General features: G+C 31.0%; 1 protein-coding gene across 2 annotated transcripts in view; it reads left to right on the top strand.

Annotated features, from left to right (window-relative positions):
* LOC113517537 (uncharacterized) overlaps window positions 1–18,897 on the top strand; it is a 55,247-nt gene extending 36,350 nt beyond the window's left edge. Inside the window, exons 3-10 of one of the 2 annotated variants that reach the window (XM_031912544.2) lie at window positions 7,751–7,882; window positions 10,993–11,643; window positions 11,739–11,944; window positions 12,033–12,120; window positions 12,612–12,759; window positions 13,621–13,746; window positions 14,889–15,013; window positions 16,125–18,897. In XM_031912544.2, coding sequence (XP_031768404.2) covers window positions 7,751–7,882; window positions 10,993–11,643; window positions 11,739–11,944; window positions 12,033–12,120; window positions 12,612–12,759; window positions 13,621–13,746; window positions 14,889–15,013; window positions 16,125–16,153 — 1,505 coding nt within the window. In that variant the 3' untranslated portion in view covers window positions 16,154–18,897. Of the gene's footprint in view, window positions 1–7,750; window positions 7,883–10,992; window positions 11,644–11,738; window positions 11,945–12,032; window positions 12,130–12,611; window positions 12,760–13,620; window positions 13,747–14,888; window positions 15,014–16,124 lie in introns of both variants that reach the window. The other variant, XM_026902235.3, reaches the window with a different exon arrangement.
* Window positions 18,898–19,834: the final 937 nt, after the last annotated feature.

Here is a 19,834-nt window from a genome sequence, read left to right as displayed (position 1 = left end):
GTGACATTTTTTTATTTAGATATTTAGTGTCTTTTTTTTACTGCATGCAAAGTGACGAGTTATGTAAATTAGATAATTATACCATTTTTATAGTTGTATACCTACCGAATTCTAATCACTTGGAGTGTTGATCATTTTATACCTATTTACATTAGATAATAAAAATGTAAAAAATATCAATCCGTTATTTTTTATATTATTTTAGTTACATTCGACAGATTATAATTATGTTTTGTAAATACTTTATGTGTATTCTATTTAAATTAACAGGAGATAGATAAACTTTATTATGAGTATGTGCTGTTATGCATTTACTGCGTATTTAATTAATGAAATGGCATATTAAGATAGTAATCTACAAAAAACGCGAAATCGCATAACTTCAAATTCAAATCATCTTTATTCAAATAAACTCGTTTAGCACTACACTAGCACTTTTAAATAGTTATTTTTTTAATCTACTGCGCGGTTCGGAACGTTGTTATCGGTTGAGAGGATTCCGTAAGAAACTCAACAGATACTCTTTTAAATCTCTGTTAACATGATGTGTATTTATTGTAATATACTATGTCCAAAATTACATGGTGCCCGTGCATGATCGACTAACATGCACATTTGTCATTTCAGTAATTGTTTAGTGTATAATAGGCTTTGCTCAATGATAGTTTTAAACTTATTAAAATACTGATCCAAAATATCTTTCGATATCTTATAACATTTAATGTCTATTCCTATAAAAGACCTATTAACTTTTTCTTTTTCTTCTGGTGTTAAGATTATTAAGATCACTGTTTTTAAAGCCACAGTTAAAGATTCCTGCGTATATACAAAATGTTTGAGTATACGTATTGTGAAGCTACGGTGAGAATATTCTCTCTTAATGATTCACGACTTCCCATAGAATAAATTGCGCGAATAGCACGTTTTTGTAATACAAATATGCTTTGGATGTCGGATGCTTTACCCCATAATAATATTCCATAGGACAGTATACTATGAAAGTAACTAAAATAAACTAATCTGGCAGTCTCAATGTTACTGTTTAACCCTGCGTACAGCGTACGCTGCATAACTTAATTTAGTTGCAAGGTTTTGAATATAAGGACCCCACTGAATTTTATTATCGAGAGTGATTTCAAGAAGACAGCGGAATTTTTAAAATCAAGAAGTTTGGTATTTAGTTTTTAAGTAGAATTGGATTTATAATTCTTAGATAGAGATAAATTTAAGCATTTTGTTTACATTAGATTATTAGTTGTAAACTAATGCAAGAGATGCAGCAAAGCACTATTCTTATCATCATAATTTTTGGTTAATTTATCCATTTTAACCTGTAGTAAACTTTAACATGTGCAACAGACAACAAGTAGTTTTTGCTCCTCAAATAAAAGCAACGGTAACAGAGTTATCAAAAGATGGTGCAAAATCCTGAGCTAATAGTGGTGTATAAAGTTGTATGTATATACATAGATTATTTCAAGATAGAGAAATCCTAGATGCTATTCTTTACTTACGACTATATTATCATATTTAATTTTTGATTGATATAAAGAGGTCCCGTTTTATTAGAAAAGTATACAAAGACGTTTCAAATATGGCAAAGAGGCTACGGCTGTCTAGTCTAGATACGAGTATAAGCTGTCAGCTTGTCGGCCCAAACTTCCTCTGGCTATCATGGTGAGCGATTATCGGATATACGGATACCACTGTGAATAACAGTAGGTGAATACCGTTCGCTGATGTCAAACCGTCTGCTTTCGACAGGTACATATGGTATACGCTGCAGATGCATTTGATAATATTGCAGATAATAATTTATTTCGTTCAAGCTGTTTTATTATAGAGCAAGCATGCTTCTGTTCTCGATAATTTTACTCACAATTATTTTAAAATTGTTCTTTTTTTACAAACACATTCGTTTTCTTTATTATTATCCGTTATTAAATCGATGACGTTTCCTAATCTAGATGTATTGTTGATAAAATTTTCAAATATATAAATATAAATGTGCTTTTTGTAGAATGATTTTTGTGTTACTTTTTCTGATCTATTACATAATTTTTGTTTTCAATTTATGCAGTATTTTATCTATCTTGACCTAACATACTATAGCAATTGTTGCGATGGTCATTAATTTAATAATTTTATATCATAAATCTTTGTTCATCGAATACATTTAAGTTGCTGTTATGAAGCTCGGATGTGTCGCCGCAAATGTCTGTCTCGTTTATTTGCAGACCAATTTAAATAAACTTGTTGATGGTTACAGCGGTCGCACTTCAAGCTTCAATGAGTTATAGTCTGTTTTGTCTCGATGTACTTTATTTACAAGAATATGAAATATGTGTGCAAATGCAATGTTGTGGCCATTTATGAATAACTGCGCTCTGAAATTGCATTTTAAATCATAATATTTTCTTCTATTATTTTTAAATTTGGCCAGTACTTAATTATTTTTTTTATAATATTAAAACTATATTATAAAATAAACAGTAAACTACTACCGCGAAAAAATTATTATATAATAGATTTATTGTATTTTAATGTAATTTATAATTAATAAAAGTAATAAAGTTACTATATATTTTCTAAATTAACAACTTACAATGCATAATTTGCCATGTGGTCCAGTCATAGAATAGGCCAACCCTTCATTTCCCGTGGGTGACGTAAGAAGCAACTAAGAAATTTTAATAGTCGAGAGATAAGCAGCAGTGTCCCCCTTAAAACATCTTCAAGGTCTAACTACGGTTGCCTGCCCGCTTGCCAAACGTGACAACTGCTGGCAAAACTCCCAAATAGAGGGAGACCTATGTTCAGCAGTGGACAATTAACGGTTGATATGGTAACGCATAATTATTAATTCGGTTATTAATTCCGTCTAATATTATTTCGTAAGACAATAAAACAAACCGCCTGCCAAACCTGGCAACTACTAATAAACCCTTCAAGGAAAAGGCCTATGTTTAGCAGTGGACAGTTAATGGCTGATGTGATGATGATAAAAGCAATAATATTAGAAAAAAAATCATTCTAAAACGGTCAATCGAAAACACTACTAATCTAATTATTAAAAACCAGTTTTTTGCTCCCTGGTTAATACGCGTGGATTTTAGAAATAAGAAAATCGACGAAATAAATCACTTCTGGATAGCGTATCAGGATGAAACATACGCTAGATTTTAAATTAGTCCTTTAAGAACGCAACTGTGAAATCCAATTTAGTGCAGTAGTTTTTCCCTGATGTAGGAATTTAGAAACGTATATACAGACAGACGAAGTTTTTAAAAAGCATTGTTTTGGCTTCTGTTAATCTTATAAATATCATACATTTACATACTACATACGTTTTTTTTTAATATATAATTTTATTTTAAAATATATCCGTAATGTTATTAAGTCCCGGCTAAATCTATTAATGCACAACAAAATTATTCTTCAGGTATTTTTTGTTGAGAAATTTGAAATTTTCTCAGCTTCCATTATGTGACCTATATAGGCATTCATTAGAAAGGTTTTTTGAACCCATGGATCAGGAAATTTCGGGTTCCGTGCGGTCGAAGCTGCAGTATTTGCTTCTAAATATAAATATTTCTACCTTTAAAAGACCGTTAAAGAAATGCTCTTTAGACTTGATTAAATCATTCTGTATTAAGAAACGACCGAAATATTTATCTGAAATTATTTTAATGATATTAATATGCATTGACAATAAAATGCACTGAGACAAGATTTTTTTTTATTTACATACATAAATTAACACTTTATAGTCAACCAAATAGGTTATTTATCTGTACCTTCTAATAGTTATAAACACATAGTACCAGTTACATCGCCTCCATTTTATTACAGATATTTTAAGAGATAGAGCTATTGAGAATATATTGCTGACAAGCAAATTTCTCTCAGCTTCAGCTCTTCAGCTCTTTTAGTATCATTGTATATAATGAAATGAAAATCATTATCATCCTTTCCTTTTAACGTCAAAATTGTTCTATCAGTAAGTGCGATGTGTTGCGTCAGTAAATTTCGAAGATAAAGATTTCTAGTAATTACGATTTCGCCTAGAGATAACAAAATAGGAGGGTAAGATAGCCTTTATTACACCAAATATTATTTTATTTGATCTATTTGTAACTAAAGAACATAAAAATGCAAAAAAAAATATTTAGTTATTATTATTACTTATCACCATATAAAATGTATAATTTGTACTATACAATTGGAATTTTCAAGATGTATATTGTTATTATATAGCCGTTACCAAACATAAAACTTCTTAATAACGTGTTCTTAGAACAATAAATTAAACTGTTCAAAACATTAACACAATTCCGTAAATTCGGTGCTGTTTCGAATTAAACATCGGACGTCAATGAAGAATCAAATCGACCTTGACTTTGTTGCCAGATAACGATTAGAGATTAGAAATCGAAAAGTCACGCACGTCGTATCGACTGCCACGGCTGTCAGTTCCGTGCCCAATGTAATAAACCCAGTGATCACCTTATAGTCCTCGTTTTTAGATTAATGTGTCAGCATACAGATAGCAGAGATACCTATAGATGAAACTGAAAAAAAAATGTGTTTGCAAACGTAACAGATCTTATTTCCAATCTTTATGACAAGCTTTGATTCTATTCAATGTAGATGGATCAACAGATATGCTGCAAATATTTTTCCTATAGAAATATTATTTTATATAGATCTATGTTCAACTTTGCAGTCATTTATCAAGCAGGTATAGATAACTGTTGTTGTTTTTTTTCATCGCCTTAAGAGCATTACAAAGATTTCTGTAATTCCTTGTTCTTGGGAGCATTCACACCAAAATGTGGCAACTTTAATTTGTCAATTTTCAATATTCCTGGATGATTACTTAAAAATATTGCGTCATTAATTATCAAAGAAAATATTTTTATTGCCATATTTCTATGAGATTTCAATAAAGAAAACGAATCGTTTGTAATTTTTTTGTCTTAATGATATGTATGACGTTTATTATCGATCAAAAGAAAGACAATTTATTTATTCTTTGTATTCTTAAAGAATATGAAGGTAATTAAATGTCATAATTATACTTAAATCTATTATTTATCAACGTTTGTAATCGTATTTACATTTGACTACGTTGTAATTAATTCTAAGCGAGATATAATTAACGGTTTTAATTTAGGAAGAGAGAAAATAAAATATTGGTAATTTCTAAAAACAGATTATTGAGTGTAAATTATGGTAGTAATTTAATTTACTGCCGTAATTACGGCACAGTTTTGAAATGATTTATTAAGTGTTAGAATTAATTACTCTGGTCACGCGGAAGTTTTCCTTGAAAGAATCATCGATAATTCAAGCATGTCCATTGGACAGGTACCTTTAATTTCCTACTAATACTACCGATTAGACATTTATAATTACATGGACTTGTCATTTGTAAGTCTAATCACTCGAAAGTCACGATATGCATAGACACTAATAATACATAGGACTCAAAATGAGCCACATATATGTAAATGTATATTAATATATGTAATCTTAAAATAAATATTCATTAAAACATGTTGCATTAAAACATGTTGCACTTCATCGTCCTCGTCTTTCTCGATAATCGTCACTTAGTCGTCCTCCGTGGCGCAGCGGTCAACACGCCTGCCTGCGACGTGGAGGCCCCGGGTTCGATCCCCGGCCAGGTTATGATGGAAAACGATCTTTTTTAGGGTTCCGTACTGATTGGCCTGGGTCTTGGATGTTTATCTATATATGTATCTATTATAAATATAGTACCGTTGAGTTAGTATCCCATAACACAAGTCTCGAACTTACTTTGGGGCTAGCTCAATCTGTGTGATTTGTCCGTATATATTTATTTATTATTTATATTTATTATTATTTATTCATCATTGTTCATTATATGTGCCTATTATTTTCAATTGTAGCCCTACCTGTGACATATTATATTATAATTTATTAAGCCTATTATAATTGATACGATGATACGGAGAGCGTAATTAACACCTTAGTCCTGATGAAAGTTATCAAAATAGATTCAAAATTGGCAGCTTGACATTTCCAGAAAATATAAACGAAATGAGGACCTCTGCTACTTTAGTGTATGATCCCATATTAATTCTGTCACTATTTTTAGGGTTCCGTGCCAAAAATGCGTAATGAAATCCTTATGGTGCGACTTTGTCCGTCCGTCCGTCCGTCAGTCACTTATATCATCTACTAATGCTATCAATTATATACTTGGAATAATTTTACGTATCATTAGACCACATGTATTTGTTTTTTAGTGGATGATAATGAAATGATAACCCCGCCTGCGCTAACGATATACGCTCGCGAAGCACCTGTGAGGGATGACAGGTGGGAATGAAAAGGGAGGTCAGTTAGCCCACCATGATAAATATGTCTAAAATTCAGCACGATGGTGTCCAGGGGGATCACGTGGAGGTCGACCTGACGTAATATATTGCTAGCAATGGGACCGGTAATCCACAATACTAACAATCCCTTTTCTCCCCATTTTTATTTTCTTTGCTAAGGGGTCCAAAATGGCATTATAAATTTAAAATTGACTTATTAGTCCAAGTAGAGTATCATAAGAACGAGCATTTGCATCATTATTCGTATATTTTAAAACTAAATTTTATATATTTCGTAGTTTTTTTCTTAATATAAGAAAAGAAACCAATACTTCTAAAACTTCGGAGATAAACAGAGTCGACCATTTATCTCCGAAGTTTCAGAAGTGAAAATATTGAAATAATTAAAATATATAAAGTTATATGTATATATTATAGGAAGAATAAAATGATGTTTCTAAGTCATCAGTTATAAGAAATTATCAAAAAATCGTATGAGAAATGTAATAAAGCTAATTTTATGTCATATTCATATATAATGTACGGAACCCTCAGCGTGTAAGTTCCTCTCGCACCTGACCAGTTTTTTGTTTGCAATACAAAATTTTAATTTAGGATTGAAAGTATTTAGTACATTTAGCCGATATACACGTTATGATACGGCACTATGAACTTGATATCAAATAAGGTCAAACGCAGGTCGCGAACTTGTCTCTGTCGGTCTTCATTCGCTGCGCCATCGTAGAATTATGACGCTCTTGTTATAAAGTACATTCACCATAATTGATCATATTTAAAAAACTAGACTTAAGGTCGTGGCCTAGTAAACCTATGCCAATTCAAAAATCCTGAGCTGTCATAGCTCACTCTTTAGCAAACATTAAAAACTTTATGTCAATTTAAATTTCTAAAATTGTTCAATGATTGTGAATACTATGATAAAAACCACAATGGTAACAAAAGAAAATGTTAATGGTTTACAATTAGTGTTATGCTTTCAAACACACAATAATTCCTAATATTACGGCTAATACCTACCCTTTGATCCAAAACACATTCGTGCATTCAAAACAGACAGACCGTGCGTGCAAAACAGATTCTTGGTACCAAAAACATAAGTAAGACAGATATGTCTGTTAACTTACGCAGATTTTGTACAAAATTTCCTTCTGATAAGATGTATACATATCTATTTAATTTATCGTCCGTCCTTCGACTTGATGGAACTTCTTTACGCAGAAACCTATATAGATGAGGTGTATCTATTAAAAAAGTCATTGTAATATGTATTTAATTAATCCACATCATAAACCATTTAGTTATAAAAAATAAGGTTAAATTGAAACTTTCTAAATTAATAAACTTATTGTATTAAATTTCAGCGACGCTTCTGGGATCAGAGTGTTCAGTACAAGAACAATGTACATTGAAAGTGGCGTATAGTGCTTGTTTGGATGGTGTATGCCGATGCACTGATGGACATCTACAATTCAGGAAACACACATGTCTCTCACGTAAGTATTTATATCAATGAAAATAATTTTGTTTAAACTATTAAAAGAATAATAATATTGAAGTACCTGCTATCTCCCAAAGGTTATCTCGAAGACTGCGTTAGCGATAAGACCGCCTATTATATTTCCAAATGCTTTTTTTTTAATAAAAAATAAATCATAATAAAGCAATTTCACAGCTTTTACAATAGTGCTATGTAGGTCTATTGTATTTACTACTACATACTATACGAGCATGAGTATAAACCACTACCACACAATCTCTGGTGTCAATAGTTGCCGCAAATATAAATCAAATTATTCAAACATGAAATTGAAAAATAAGGTAATTTATAGACTTAGGTTGAAATTCAATTTTGTATATTCAAACCGCAGTCATATTATATAAACAATTATATGAATTTCAAGTTCGTATCTCATTTCATTTTAGACATTAGATGTATATAACAAAATAAATGATATAATTGATACCGCAGTAACTTTCTCATTAGGAAGGATTTTATTTCATTAATTCATTCATTAATGAAATAAAATAATAAAAATATTATAATTATCATCCTTTAAATACAACCTGCTTATTGAACTTTTAATAGATCATAGTCTTTATACTTTTAAGACTTTCCAATAATTAACAACGCATAAACGCAAATGGTGTTTTATCTGGGTTTCAAGTTTATTACGATGTTGATATAAAGTTCTTACGACATCCGCAATCAGTTGTGATGAGTTTTCTTTTGATATGGCCTCTAATGGTGCAGTAAATGAGAAGAACTTTCATTTTCATAGCGGCTACGGCGCGAGCGGCACGCGGCTTTACTTATCGACGTATCGTCCGCCGTCCGCTGCCCGCCACGCTAAATGCACAAGTCACGGACAGAAATTATCGTACTAGATTGAAATGCGATGAAACAACCGTGGAATTTCATAAAGCGAGAAAATGAAGTTTTAAATATAATTGTCCAAAACAATTACATTATTACTATTAATAAAATAGATGGCATTTTTTCTATCAATTCGGGCAGACATTATGCAGAAATAAAATAAGATTTCGAAAAAGATAATAACTAATACTATAACTTTTAAGTAAGACTTTTCTTAAGTTTTATATATAGTTCTATCATAAGCGGGTTTATTATGAAATATTTTAAATCAGACAATAAATAGAAGGTAAATAAAAAAGAGCAGGTAGCTTAGGACCGTTCCTTATGGGTTATACGTTCCTTAATATGTATAAAATGATAAGATGAAAATTTTTGGAAGACGTACAGATAATTGCGAAATAAAACTTATTTCTACTGTTTTTATTATAAATTAAATCGTCAATTTTTATTGAAATTTCATCATAACCTAACATCAACAGTGATAATGGCATTCATTATAATTTATTTGATTCGTATAATAGAGTGAAGGATGGACAATAACGTTCCTTTTAAAACATCTCTAAAACCCTAACTGCAGTTACCAACCCGCTTGCCAAACGTGGCAGTTACTGGCAAAACTCCCCTTACGGGAAAGGCTAATGTTCAGCAGTGGACAGTTAACGGCTGAAATAATAATAAAAACAAAAAAGTTCAGCACAAATTTTAATGAAGAATTTAAAACTTGATTCACATTAACCTTAAGTCAGTATCGCTTACAAACTTGCCGGTATGGAACCTAACAATAAGGTCATTAACAAGATAACATTTACTATCTATAATATACTTTCCTAATAGGCATATTTCCGCGATAAATCGAATAAGCTCGTGAGAAAACTAAGTAATTGTTCTATACACTTCGTTAGAAGTTCATGTGAACCTTTGTTATCATAATTTTATTGCTTGATGTGGGAATCTTCTTGCTGCACCACTACTTTCAATAATTTGTACGCTGTTCTAGAAAATATTTCAGTAAATCACAAGTTTAAATAATTTCCATCTCGTAAATATAGTTGTTTACAATAATTTGTTACTTTATACTTACCTAGGTTGAATGACAACCTTATAATATATAAAGGAAATTCATACATATTGATGAAACCCATTTCTAGTCTTGTCTTCATTAATAAATGGTAAACACCTAAATTGTAATGAAGATAATACCTACTTTAAACCTTTTAATTATAAATGCAAATCAATAAAGGTATGCGGTCCCTAATTAATTTGCAAAGCCTTTAATTTATGTAAAACTGTATTTCTAAATTCTCAGAGGCCACTTCAACATCGATACATAATACTTCATTATAACTGAACTGAATGCGGTACTTTCTAACAATATTTTGAATTATAATTTTTTTAAATACTTTACAAGCTTTTATACAGTGAATCTCTGTCACAGCTCGATATTACATAGTAATCATAAATCAACCAGGAACATCACAAACCTAATTTATAGTTACACATAAAACTAGATCATAGGTACTAATTTATGGTTACACTCAAAAGTTAATTAATGCAAACATTGTCGAAATCAAATTACAAGATCACTATAGGAATTACTAATAAGCAGATATGTATATAAAATTAGGTATTTTTCAAACACGTTAAATATACCGTTAGAGTGAGACCTCGTTTAAAGAGCGGAAGGAAATAATTGACAAACTACATGTTTTAAATCCTGAGAGCCATGCAATATTTAATTTCAAATAATATTACTAGAAAAAATGCAGTTATATTATTATGGGTATTAAGGTCGATAGATCACCGAGAGAGAAGTTTGCGTGTGGTGCTTTACGGTTCCTGATTAACATATAATGGCTAATCAAATTACCATTTGTGATTTTCATTCTCAACGTTTATTTATAATGTCCCCATTGTGTCTTATAAGAAAAGAACTTTAAGATACTAAATAAAATTTTAAGTATAAAGTAAAAGTCAAAATCGTATATATAAATATTCTAGAAGAATACGTATCATATACGTGGACGACATACATAGAAAATAAGTTAAAACTGTATCTTGACTATTAGAGCATGTGATGGTATGGTCGAGAAAATTGCCAACCACTCGTTGCACCTACAATCACGAGGTTAACAAAGATTGGCTGGTTTCAACGGTCAATTAACGTTCAACAACTAATTTGCCTAAAGCACTTTAGTTAAAAATGTTCCATCTGCTGCGTTTCTGTTTCAGCTGCTCCACCCGGTCACGTATGTTACAGCAATGAACATTGTCGATTATGGGATAAAGAAAGTCATTGTGAATATGTTATACCAAACCTTTTTGGGCGATGTGCATGTAACTCATTCTTCCGGCAAGTAGGAGATAAATGTATCGTCGAAAAACCATCAGGGTATGCGACAGAAGCAGTTGTTGCAGAACAAGAAACTATTATTGCTGACACCAGTAACGGTTCAATTGTTCTTAATATTCATAAACCGTCAGTAAGTTACAATATAAATTCGAGAAACCCTTACGAGCCGCCAAATATAATTGACGAAGATGGCATACAACCAAGTAAGTTGCCAATGTTTACCAATAAAAATGAATTGCTTAGCACACAAGAGGATAGTCCTTTTATGCAGGCTGTTATGAAAGTACCAACAGTTGATCCAATAAAACGCCTACCAGTATCAAATAGAAAAGATGGAGATCCAAATGAAACAATAAGTGTTGACGAATTAACGGCCAATTTACATGCTAACGATCAGCCAATTTATAGAGTAGTAACACAACCATCAGTTGAAAAGAAGACTAATAAAAAGACTAGCGGCTCATCGAAGGAGCAAAGTTCAGGAAGCAAGCCATATAAAACAGGACATCAAAAGAAATCTTCTTTAAAGGGTTTGTATACTACAACTATTATTACTATTACTTATAATATTTATACATATTACAATAAAATCCTTATTAATTTCTTTATTCATATTTTTTTATAGATAAAAATCGTTATCGACCTGAGGTGGCTCCAGTAATAGACCTTGGACCAGCTTCTCTTGGTATGCCCTGTGTTAAAGACTCACAATGTCAAGAAGTAGATCCATATACTAGATGTCTAAATAAAAGATGCGATTGTACATATCGTACGAATTCTACATCTGCCTGTTCGGCTCGGAACCGAGGTTGTTTACCTGGCACTTTCCAAGTTAGTATGATATTAAAGAAAACTGTCACGACGATTAGATGAAACTGCTATTGCTAATGGTAGTACTAAATAAACTCTATTATTACAGTGCAGATCAACGGGCACATGCATCAGTTGGTACTTTGTCTGCGACGGCCGCAAAGATTGTCCCGATGGCTCTGATGAAAAATGTCAAGGTAGTAAAGGTAACTGTCTATGCACCGATTTCTTTCATTGCACTTCTTTTTACTTTATGCTTTCACTTCTTTTCAAGCGTGACTATATTTCAATGGAAAATTAACCAATAATTTCACTTAATATTTATTTCTATAAGTAGTACGTGACGAAAAGTAAGTATATTGTGATTTATTGTATGCATCAGTATTGTACTTTTATGTTACTTATTTATAAGAAAGTACGTTGATATGTAGTTTATATTACAATGCAATATAAGACTTTATATATTTCTTTTGTTTTTAAGCGTCTTCCAAAAATGGAAATTTACCTATAGCGTTTACTTACTTTTCTTGACGGAACAAATAACTGCTTCTTATAAAGCAAAATATATATGTATATACGTAATATTTTTACAATATGGATATCTAGGACACATCTCGTTACTTTTTTGCGGAAGAATAATATATAACACGTCTATAAATACATAAATTATTATATATTATATTTACAGATAGGTCAGGTGAGCGATGCCCCATGCATGCATTCCGTTGTGGAGGTCCTGGTTCACGATGCGTGTCTCGAGCATCTCGGTGTGACGGCACTCCACAATGTCCTGGAGGTGAAGATGAGAGAAATTGCCACTCAACACGACGTAGAGGGTAAGTTTACAACCAACAAGACAATCCTATCATTAATTATATCGCGAGACTTAAATAGCTGGTTTCACTGGAACGGGACATAATCGAAGCATTCTGAAATAAACTATATGTAGGATATTATCTAATAAAATTAAAACAGTACTTAATTTCTTTTACATTTTAAATTTTTCTCTTTTTAATCTTCTCTTCTTTCTTCTTTCTTTCTTTCTAACGTTTACCTACACCAATTTTTTCATATATAGGCGACGATTATCACTTCTTCTTGTTTGCTATTTTCAATACTACCTACAAGAATAACTTTTTGTCTTCTTTCACCACTTTTATACACAACAATAATATGTCAGGAATTGCAGGTATCACCAATTTGCATGACAAGGTCTTATTATAATGTTGAAACAGTAAAAGTAGACTTAAATAATATGTAAATGTACCTACTATCCTAACTGATATTATAAATGCAAAAGTGAATTTGTACGTTTGTTTGTTGTGTTTTAACATCTAAATCGTTGAATCAATTATGATAAATTATGGTATCGAGATAGATATACTTTTCTTATGAAAAACTTACACTTATATGTATAATTTTTGTTTGAAACTATTGCATCTTTTGATTTGCTTCAATCTTTGCAGAATTATTGTTTATAATTTTTAATTATAGCATAGATATTTCTTTTTTGCTCTTTAAAGGAGGGTAGGTTTCTTTTAGTAATTATTTTATGTATGCCTATACCAGTAACCAGAATTGTTGAATAAAATTCATATTAAAGCAAGTGAAGCCGCAGGTAAAAGCTATTATGTAGTATATTTGTGGTAGAATTACAGTAGAGTATTTTTTTAAATATTTAATTAATTTTATTTCAGATGTCCTCGCCACACTTTCCGATGCAGCTCCGGAGAATGCCTTCCAGAATTCGAATTCTGCAATGCTATTGTCTCCTGCAAGGATGGATCTGATGAACCACCTCATCTGTGTAATGAACAATCTAGGTAATAAAAGCATATTATATCGTATGTCCAAAGGTGATACGCAAACTTCACAGGTTTACAATATTAAATCCTGCAGGATAATTATTTTTTAACGTTTGATTCACCTATATTAATATACTAATCAAATCAATCTCGATCACACTTCTGATGCAGCTCTTGGTTTTTCTAGACTGTTCTTTGTGACATGACTGTCTTATTAGTTCATTAATTAAATCCTTTTTTTTATTATAAAAGATGATATGCGCGACTACGTTGGGTTTTTTTTTTTATACAACTTAGAATGGCAAACAAGCTGACGGCCCACCTGATGGAAAGTAGTAACCGTCACCTATAGACATGAGCAGTACCATGGACATAACAGAGTATACTGTTTCGCCCATGATACCCCCCATGCGTTGCCGTTCCTGAGGACTCAGGTGTTATTCCTGTGTACCCAGTAAATTCACGCCATATCCCACCCTTCAAACCAAAACACAGCTATGCAAACACAACTGCTTCACGGTTAAAACACGAATGGGACAGAGGTACCCAAGCAATCGACTTTTGTACAAAGTCTCCTTCTGGTCACATTTTTAATACGTCATCTTGCATACATCTCTAAATTTCGAATCTCCTTTAAATCCGTTTAATTGCCACGTAAATACAATACATATAAAACAAACATAAGATTGATCACTTATATGTTTATAAGTACCGAAATATAATTAATGCTCCAAATGCTCATATTATGTCCGTGAGGTAGAAGTTAATATTGCAGTAAATTCTACCTGTTGGACAAAAATAAATGAAAAAAGGAACAAAATATAAAAAATTTTTGTCTTTTGTCAACATCTTACCTTACTCTAAACTCAGTAAGTAGACGCTAATTAAAGACAAAATTGGATTGATTACATATTAGAAATAGTTTTAATGAAACCTCTTTAATAATATAAATGCGATATTATTTTTTTCACATTTCAAATTAGAAAGTATTCCAGATACTTGTAACATACACATTTTAGACATTAAAGGTAAAAACCTACCTACTTAAACATTTCGTAATCAGCACACGTGTGACCCATAAGAGTGTTTGCCCAAATATTTGATCCGTACTAAGACTTTTAGTACAAACATTTGACGGCAATTTGAAATTGTTTGAGCAGATGGCGCGCCGCCGACTTCTGCCCATTGCGATGTGGGAACGGCCGGTGCAGGAGCACGGCTGTTGCGTGTTCAGGTCGCGACGGATGTGGTGATAATAGTGACGAGATTGCTTGCACAGTTTGTAGTAAGTGTCTAATAATTTAAATTTAATTAATTATCGAATTAACTAAGTAACACCCAGTTTTTTTACTTTTCCTGAGGAAACCTGTAGTATCTGTAGGAATTGAATTTCTTTGTCAATTTTCAATATATGATTAAGTATTAATTTGAAAAGCTATAAAAGTTCTATATGTTAGGTACATTTTGTTATCGATAAAAAATTAAGAACCTGCTGCTAATTATAAGACAAGTGCATTTTTATTATAAATATTTCTTATGCGAATTCAACAGACATCGTAAAAAATATGCACTAGGAAGAAATTTGTGACAATTTTCATAAAAAAAAACTATAGAAAAAAGGTAAAAATGTAAAAAAAATATTCTTTCCCTTTTATTATCTAAGTTCCCTTTTATTATCTATAGAATCCATAGAACCATATTTTTCTTGCGTCCAGTGTATTATATCGGTGATGATATCACCTTGCAATTTTATTGTTTGTGCGGCCAAAGTAGGTACCTAGTTTCACTCCAACAATGATGAATTATTTATGCGTACCTACATATTATTAGGTATGACCAAAAAACCCGAAAGAATGCAAAATTGAAGTACCGTTTTCGTCAGGCGTCATAAAATGTCCAATGGTTAGCTAGCACCATGTCGGGTGACCACCTGACCAAACATGTGAAATAATGACATTCTGCATACATCGTTGATGTTCCGTTATTTGAACAATAGACACAAAGCGAATGTCAATCATTTCGTTTTACAACCAAATATAATAAAACTGTTGTAAATAGACGACATCTGTGATCACATATACAAGTATAAGAGATATTTAAGAAAAAAATATTTAAGGTATCTATAAAAGAGAAAATAGAAAATACAATAGTATTTTGTTTTTATTTTTTATTTAATTTTAAACGTAATGTATAAGACGAGCTTACCTGTATGTTTGTTCCGGCATCATACAAGGACTACTGCACTACATTGGATGCAGTTTTCACAGTTGAAATCCTGAAAGTCTAACTAAAATCTAGGAGAAGTCGAATCATTGATTTTCCTACTTTTAAAATTTTGTGTTTTATAAACTACAATATTTATTTTATAAATAAAATTATACTTTTTTTTTTTGCAGGGTGTCCAGGCCCCGTACATTCGCCGTGAACTTAATATATGGAGACTTTAATGAAATCGTGACACATTATAAATCTATTAGCGCTTAGTCGCTTTATTTTCTTCTATGTTTAATTTCAATTAACGTTTATTTCCAATAACTTAATAAACGCGAAATAAACTTTACACTTACGACTGACTAAGAGCAAACAGAGGCTTATATTTTATAAGATGAATCGTAATTCATCTCTATTCCTTCGACATCATCATCATCATCATCTCAGCCATTATCTGTCCGCTGCTGTCTATTCCTTATTACACATAATTTCAACAGAAAATGGGAAACTATAATTTAAAGTACCTAATTAAATAATGATCTATATCACTGTTTAACCATAATCATCATATCAACCCTTAACTGTCCATCCCCATAGACTGTCATACAAAGTGATCCCATGCCACTTGCATTCATAAAAGCAATTACTATTATTATTTATACTTATGGTTAAACCGACAACTATACTAACTGTGATTGTGTGAAATTTTCTTACTAAATAAGTATTTATTTCAAATATCAAAAATCATTTATCGTCCTTAAAATTTTCCGATGATCTTGTTTTTCTGCATATATAAATTGATTTCGGGATTTCTAATGAAAAATTACAATGCAAGTAGGTACATGGATGGCGCAAAAATATTTTCATGCTTTAGTACTCATCCATATGCCTATACAAATTTTCTTAACAAATGTAGATTAAATCCGTCGACTCATTACTAGATATCGTTGCAAAAGATATGGTGCAAAGTCAATTGAAATTTACAGAAAATTGGATTGATTAAAAATCTATATTTATTAAAAATTCATAATGAAAGTTGGCTAAGTATATATATACTTATATACTTAGCTTATGTTAATGTATACCATAATGTTGATCTAATGGACCTAAGTCTATAAATTACAATTAAAGCATATATAATATCTTTAGTTGTGTGCACTGTATTAGATATATGTTTATTGAAATATAAAAAAAATCTCATAGTTATTCGTTCATGCTAATCTGCAAAACTACTTATCAAATTTTAATGAAATTATATAAATATATATTGTTTTATTACAACTTGAGACATAGTTTGTGTAAGAGTAGGTGGCAAAACAATGTTTGTCGGGTCCGTCGGTATACATACTTGTAATCTTTCATACAATCCCTCATTAACTCATTGGATTTTTTCTCTATCATTAAGTCTTCTTTTAAAATTAATTAAGTTTCACTACTACAGAACCATCGTCAAAGATTCACTATAACAATTTCTTATAAAATTATCTAGTACTTTATCTTTAATTTTATTAGTTAAGGATGTTTCGATAACATGTATTTTTTGTGAAGAACAGATATTTAATGTATGGTTTATTTATTTAGAATTAGTAACAATTGTTACTGTTATGTTTATAATACCTACCTATATGGAGTACGTTTGGTTTTTGATCTAAATGGTACTTATAAGTAAACAGCATCTGAAATAGTATTATTAGGTACTAATTGAAGAAATTAATTTATTATATAATTTATTTTAATATATGTTAAAGTCATAAACTTTTTAATGAAATTAATTAATGGTAAAGAAAATCAGACGTCTGTAGTAGCTGACATAATTTTAGAACACATCTGTAAACAAAGACTATGGGCAGGTAAACTAGTCTGTTTCAATAGAATTTAATAAAAATGCCAACAAACGAATAATCGAACCAACATTAAAACAGTCTACTGATGTCCCATAGAAGTAAAAGCGTAAAAATAATTTCTTACTAACATCATTTTAATAGTATTTCTGTGATAATTTCAACAAAACATAGTGACCTTTTTCATTAAATTCTATTGAAACAAACTATATTTCTTGTTCTTTAACTTCATGAACGTTCACTTCATGAACGAAAAGTGTAAGCACTTAAGTATTTATGCAACAATATTTTTTAGAACTTTTAGAATGTTCACTATAAATAAATTCGTATGAAACAAATTGTAAAAGAGAATTAAACCTACAATCATAATTATATAGGCACATAATTGTATCTAAACTGATGAATTTATTGAGTCTTTGTCTTCTACATATACTGTACATTTCCTACGTAACAATTTTAACATTCCTAACCACAGGTGTGACTATAATATAAAACCATATTAGATAACCACTACTTTCTCATTCACTCCATTCCCAAATATAATATCTTATCTATTTATTATCATAAATAGGTTTAGAGTAATTTTATTTTTCCTAGAATCGTCATTTGCTAATTGTATAGATATTTCCAATAATCACTGTTTTGCTCTTATTAATTTATAAGTGCCGTAAACGCAATGCATTTTTTGCCATTTTATTCGTCAATTAAAATCGCTAATTTAAGTATTTAAATAAGCGACGAGCGCTATAAGACTGAGGAGTAATAATACACTTGACTTTTTTTAATTTACCTATATATAGATCTAGCAAATGGGAATATACTGCCAATTCTGTAAATCTATGAACAATATGCTTTATTTATTGTTCTTATTTGTAAATATTAAAGGGTAGTTAACTATAACATTTTTGTAATGTTCGTAATGAAAACTTTACATTGGCTAATTGTCATAAAAATTATTATTGTAGGTATTTACTCCAGGATAAATACTTTTGTAGAATTTAGTATACTACATTCTAGTGTGAGTTTCACATGGTTAGTCATGTAACTAAGTTTGTAATATAGTGTGTTTATGTGTGTGAATGTGATAATTATTTATTAAACTAATTGTAATATTTTATTTTTGATATTTTTTACTACTCCTATTAGATTGTGATCAAGAACCTAACAATACCAATTTAAGTAATATTTTTCCTGCTTTTTAATTTTGATTTTTCTGATATCAGGGAAATTTGCTGCAAAATCATATCCAAGCTCAAAGAATACACAGACTAATAAAAAAAAGTGAAATGGAATATCTCCGTAATACGAATACAACTAATTACTTACACTCGATATATACTAGCAAGAAATAAATATTTTTTACAAGTGTTCGTGAAGGCATTGACATTTTTTTTTTCTACCACGAAATTGCCATTTTCGTATACCAAGCATAAGAGTCGTCTGATGGTAAACTGTCACTGTAGTCTATAGACGCCTGCAACACTAGGGGGGTCGCGTGCGCGTTTCCAACCACGAAGAAACATTATTATTATCTATTATTATTTCATCCATTAACTGTCCACTGCTGAACATAAGCTTTCCACATAAGGGGAGTTTTGCCAGTACTTGCCACGCTTGGCAAGCGGGTTGGCAAACATTAATACATCCTTTTTAAAGAACTCTAGGAAAAATCTCGGCAGGGTTCTCATTACACTGCCTGAGCATTCGCGATAGAAAACTCTGAAACCGTACTAATAAACCGTGCTGAAACCGTAATCAATTAGGTTCAAGCGTATGAGAATGAACTGAGATTAAACGTTGTCAGTCAGGCAGTGACTGGACTAGTGTTCAGCCACTGCCAGTGTCCAACGGTAGTCCACTCACCAAGAAGTTCTTAACTTCACGTATTAAAATACATGAACGTATTGCACCTGTATGAAGTCGGAGGGGATCAATAGATATCGATAACTTATTTTATACAAGCTGTTTCCCGCGATTTTGTCCGCGTACATTAATATATAAAGTATCCTATGTGTTAGATATATATCCTACCCGTGCACCAAATTTCATTAAAG

This window comes from Galleria mellonella, unplaced genomic scaffold, assembly GCF_026898425.1.
Source record: "Galleria mellonella isolate WM207_F2 unplaced genomic scaffold, CSIRO_AGI_GalMel_v1 utg223, whole genome shotgun sequence".
NCBI classification, from domain to species: Eukaryota; Metazoa; Arthropoda; class Insecta; order Lepidoptera; family Pyralidae; genus Galleria; species Galleria mellonella.
This window is presented reverse-complemented; position numbering and strand designations above follow the sequence as displayed.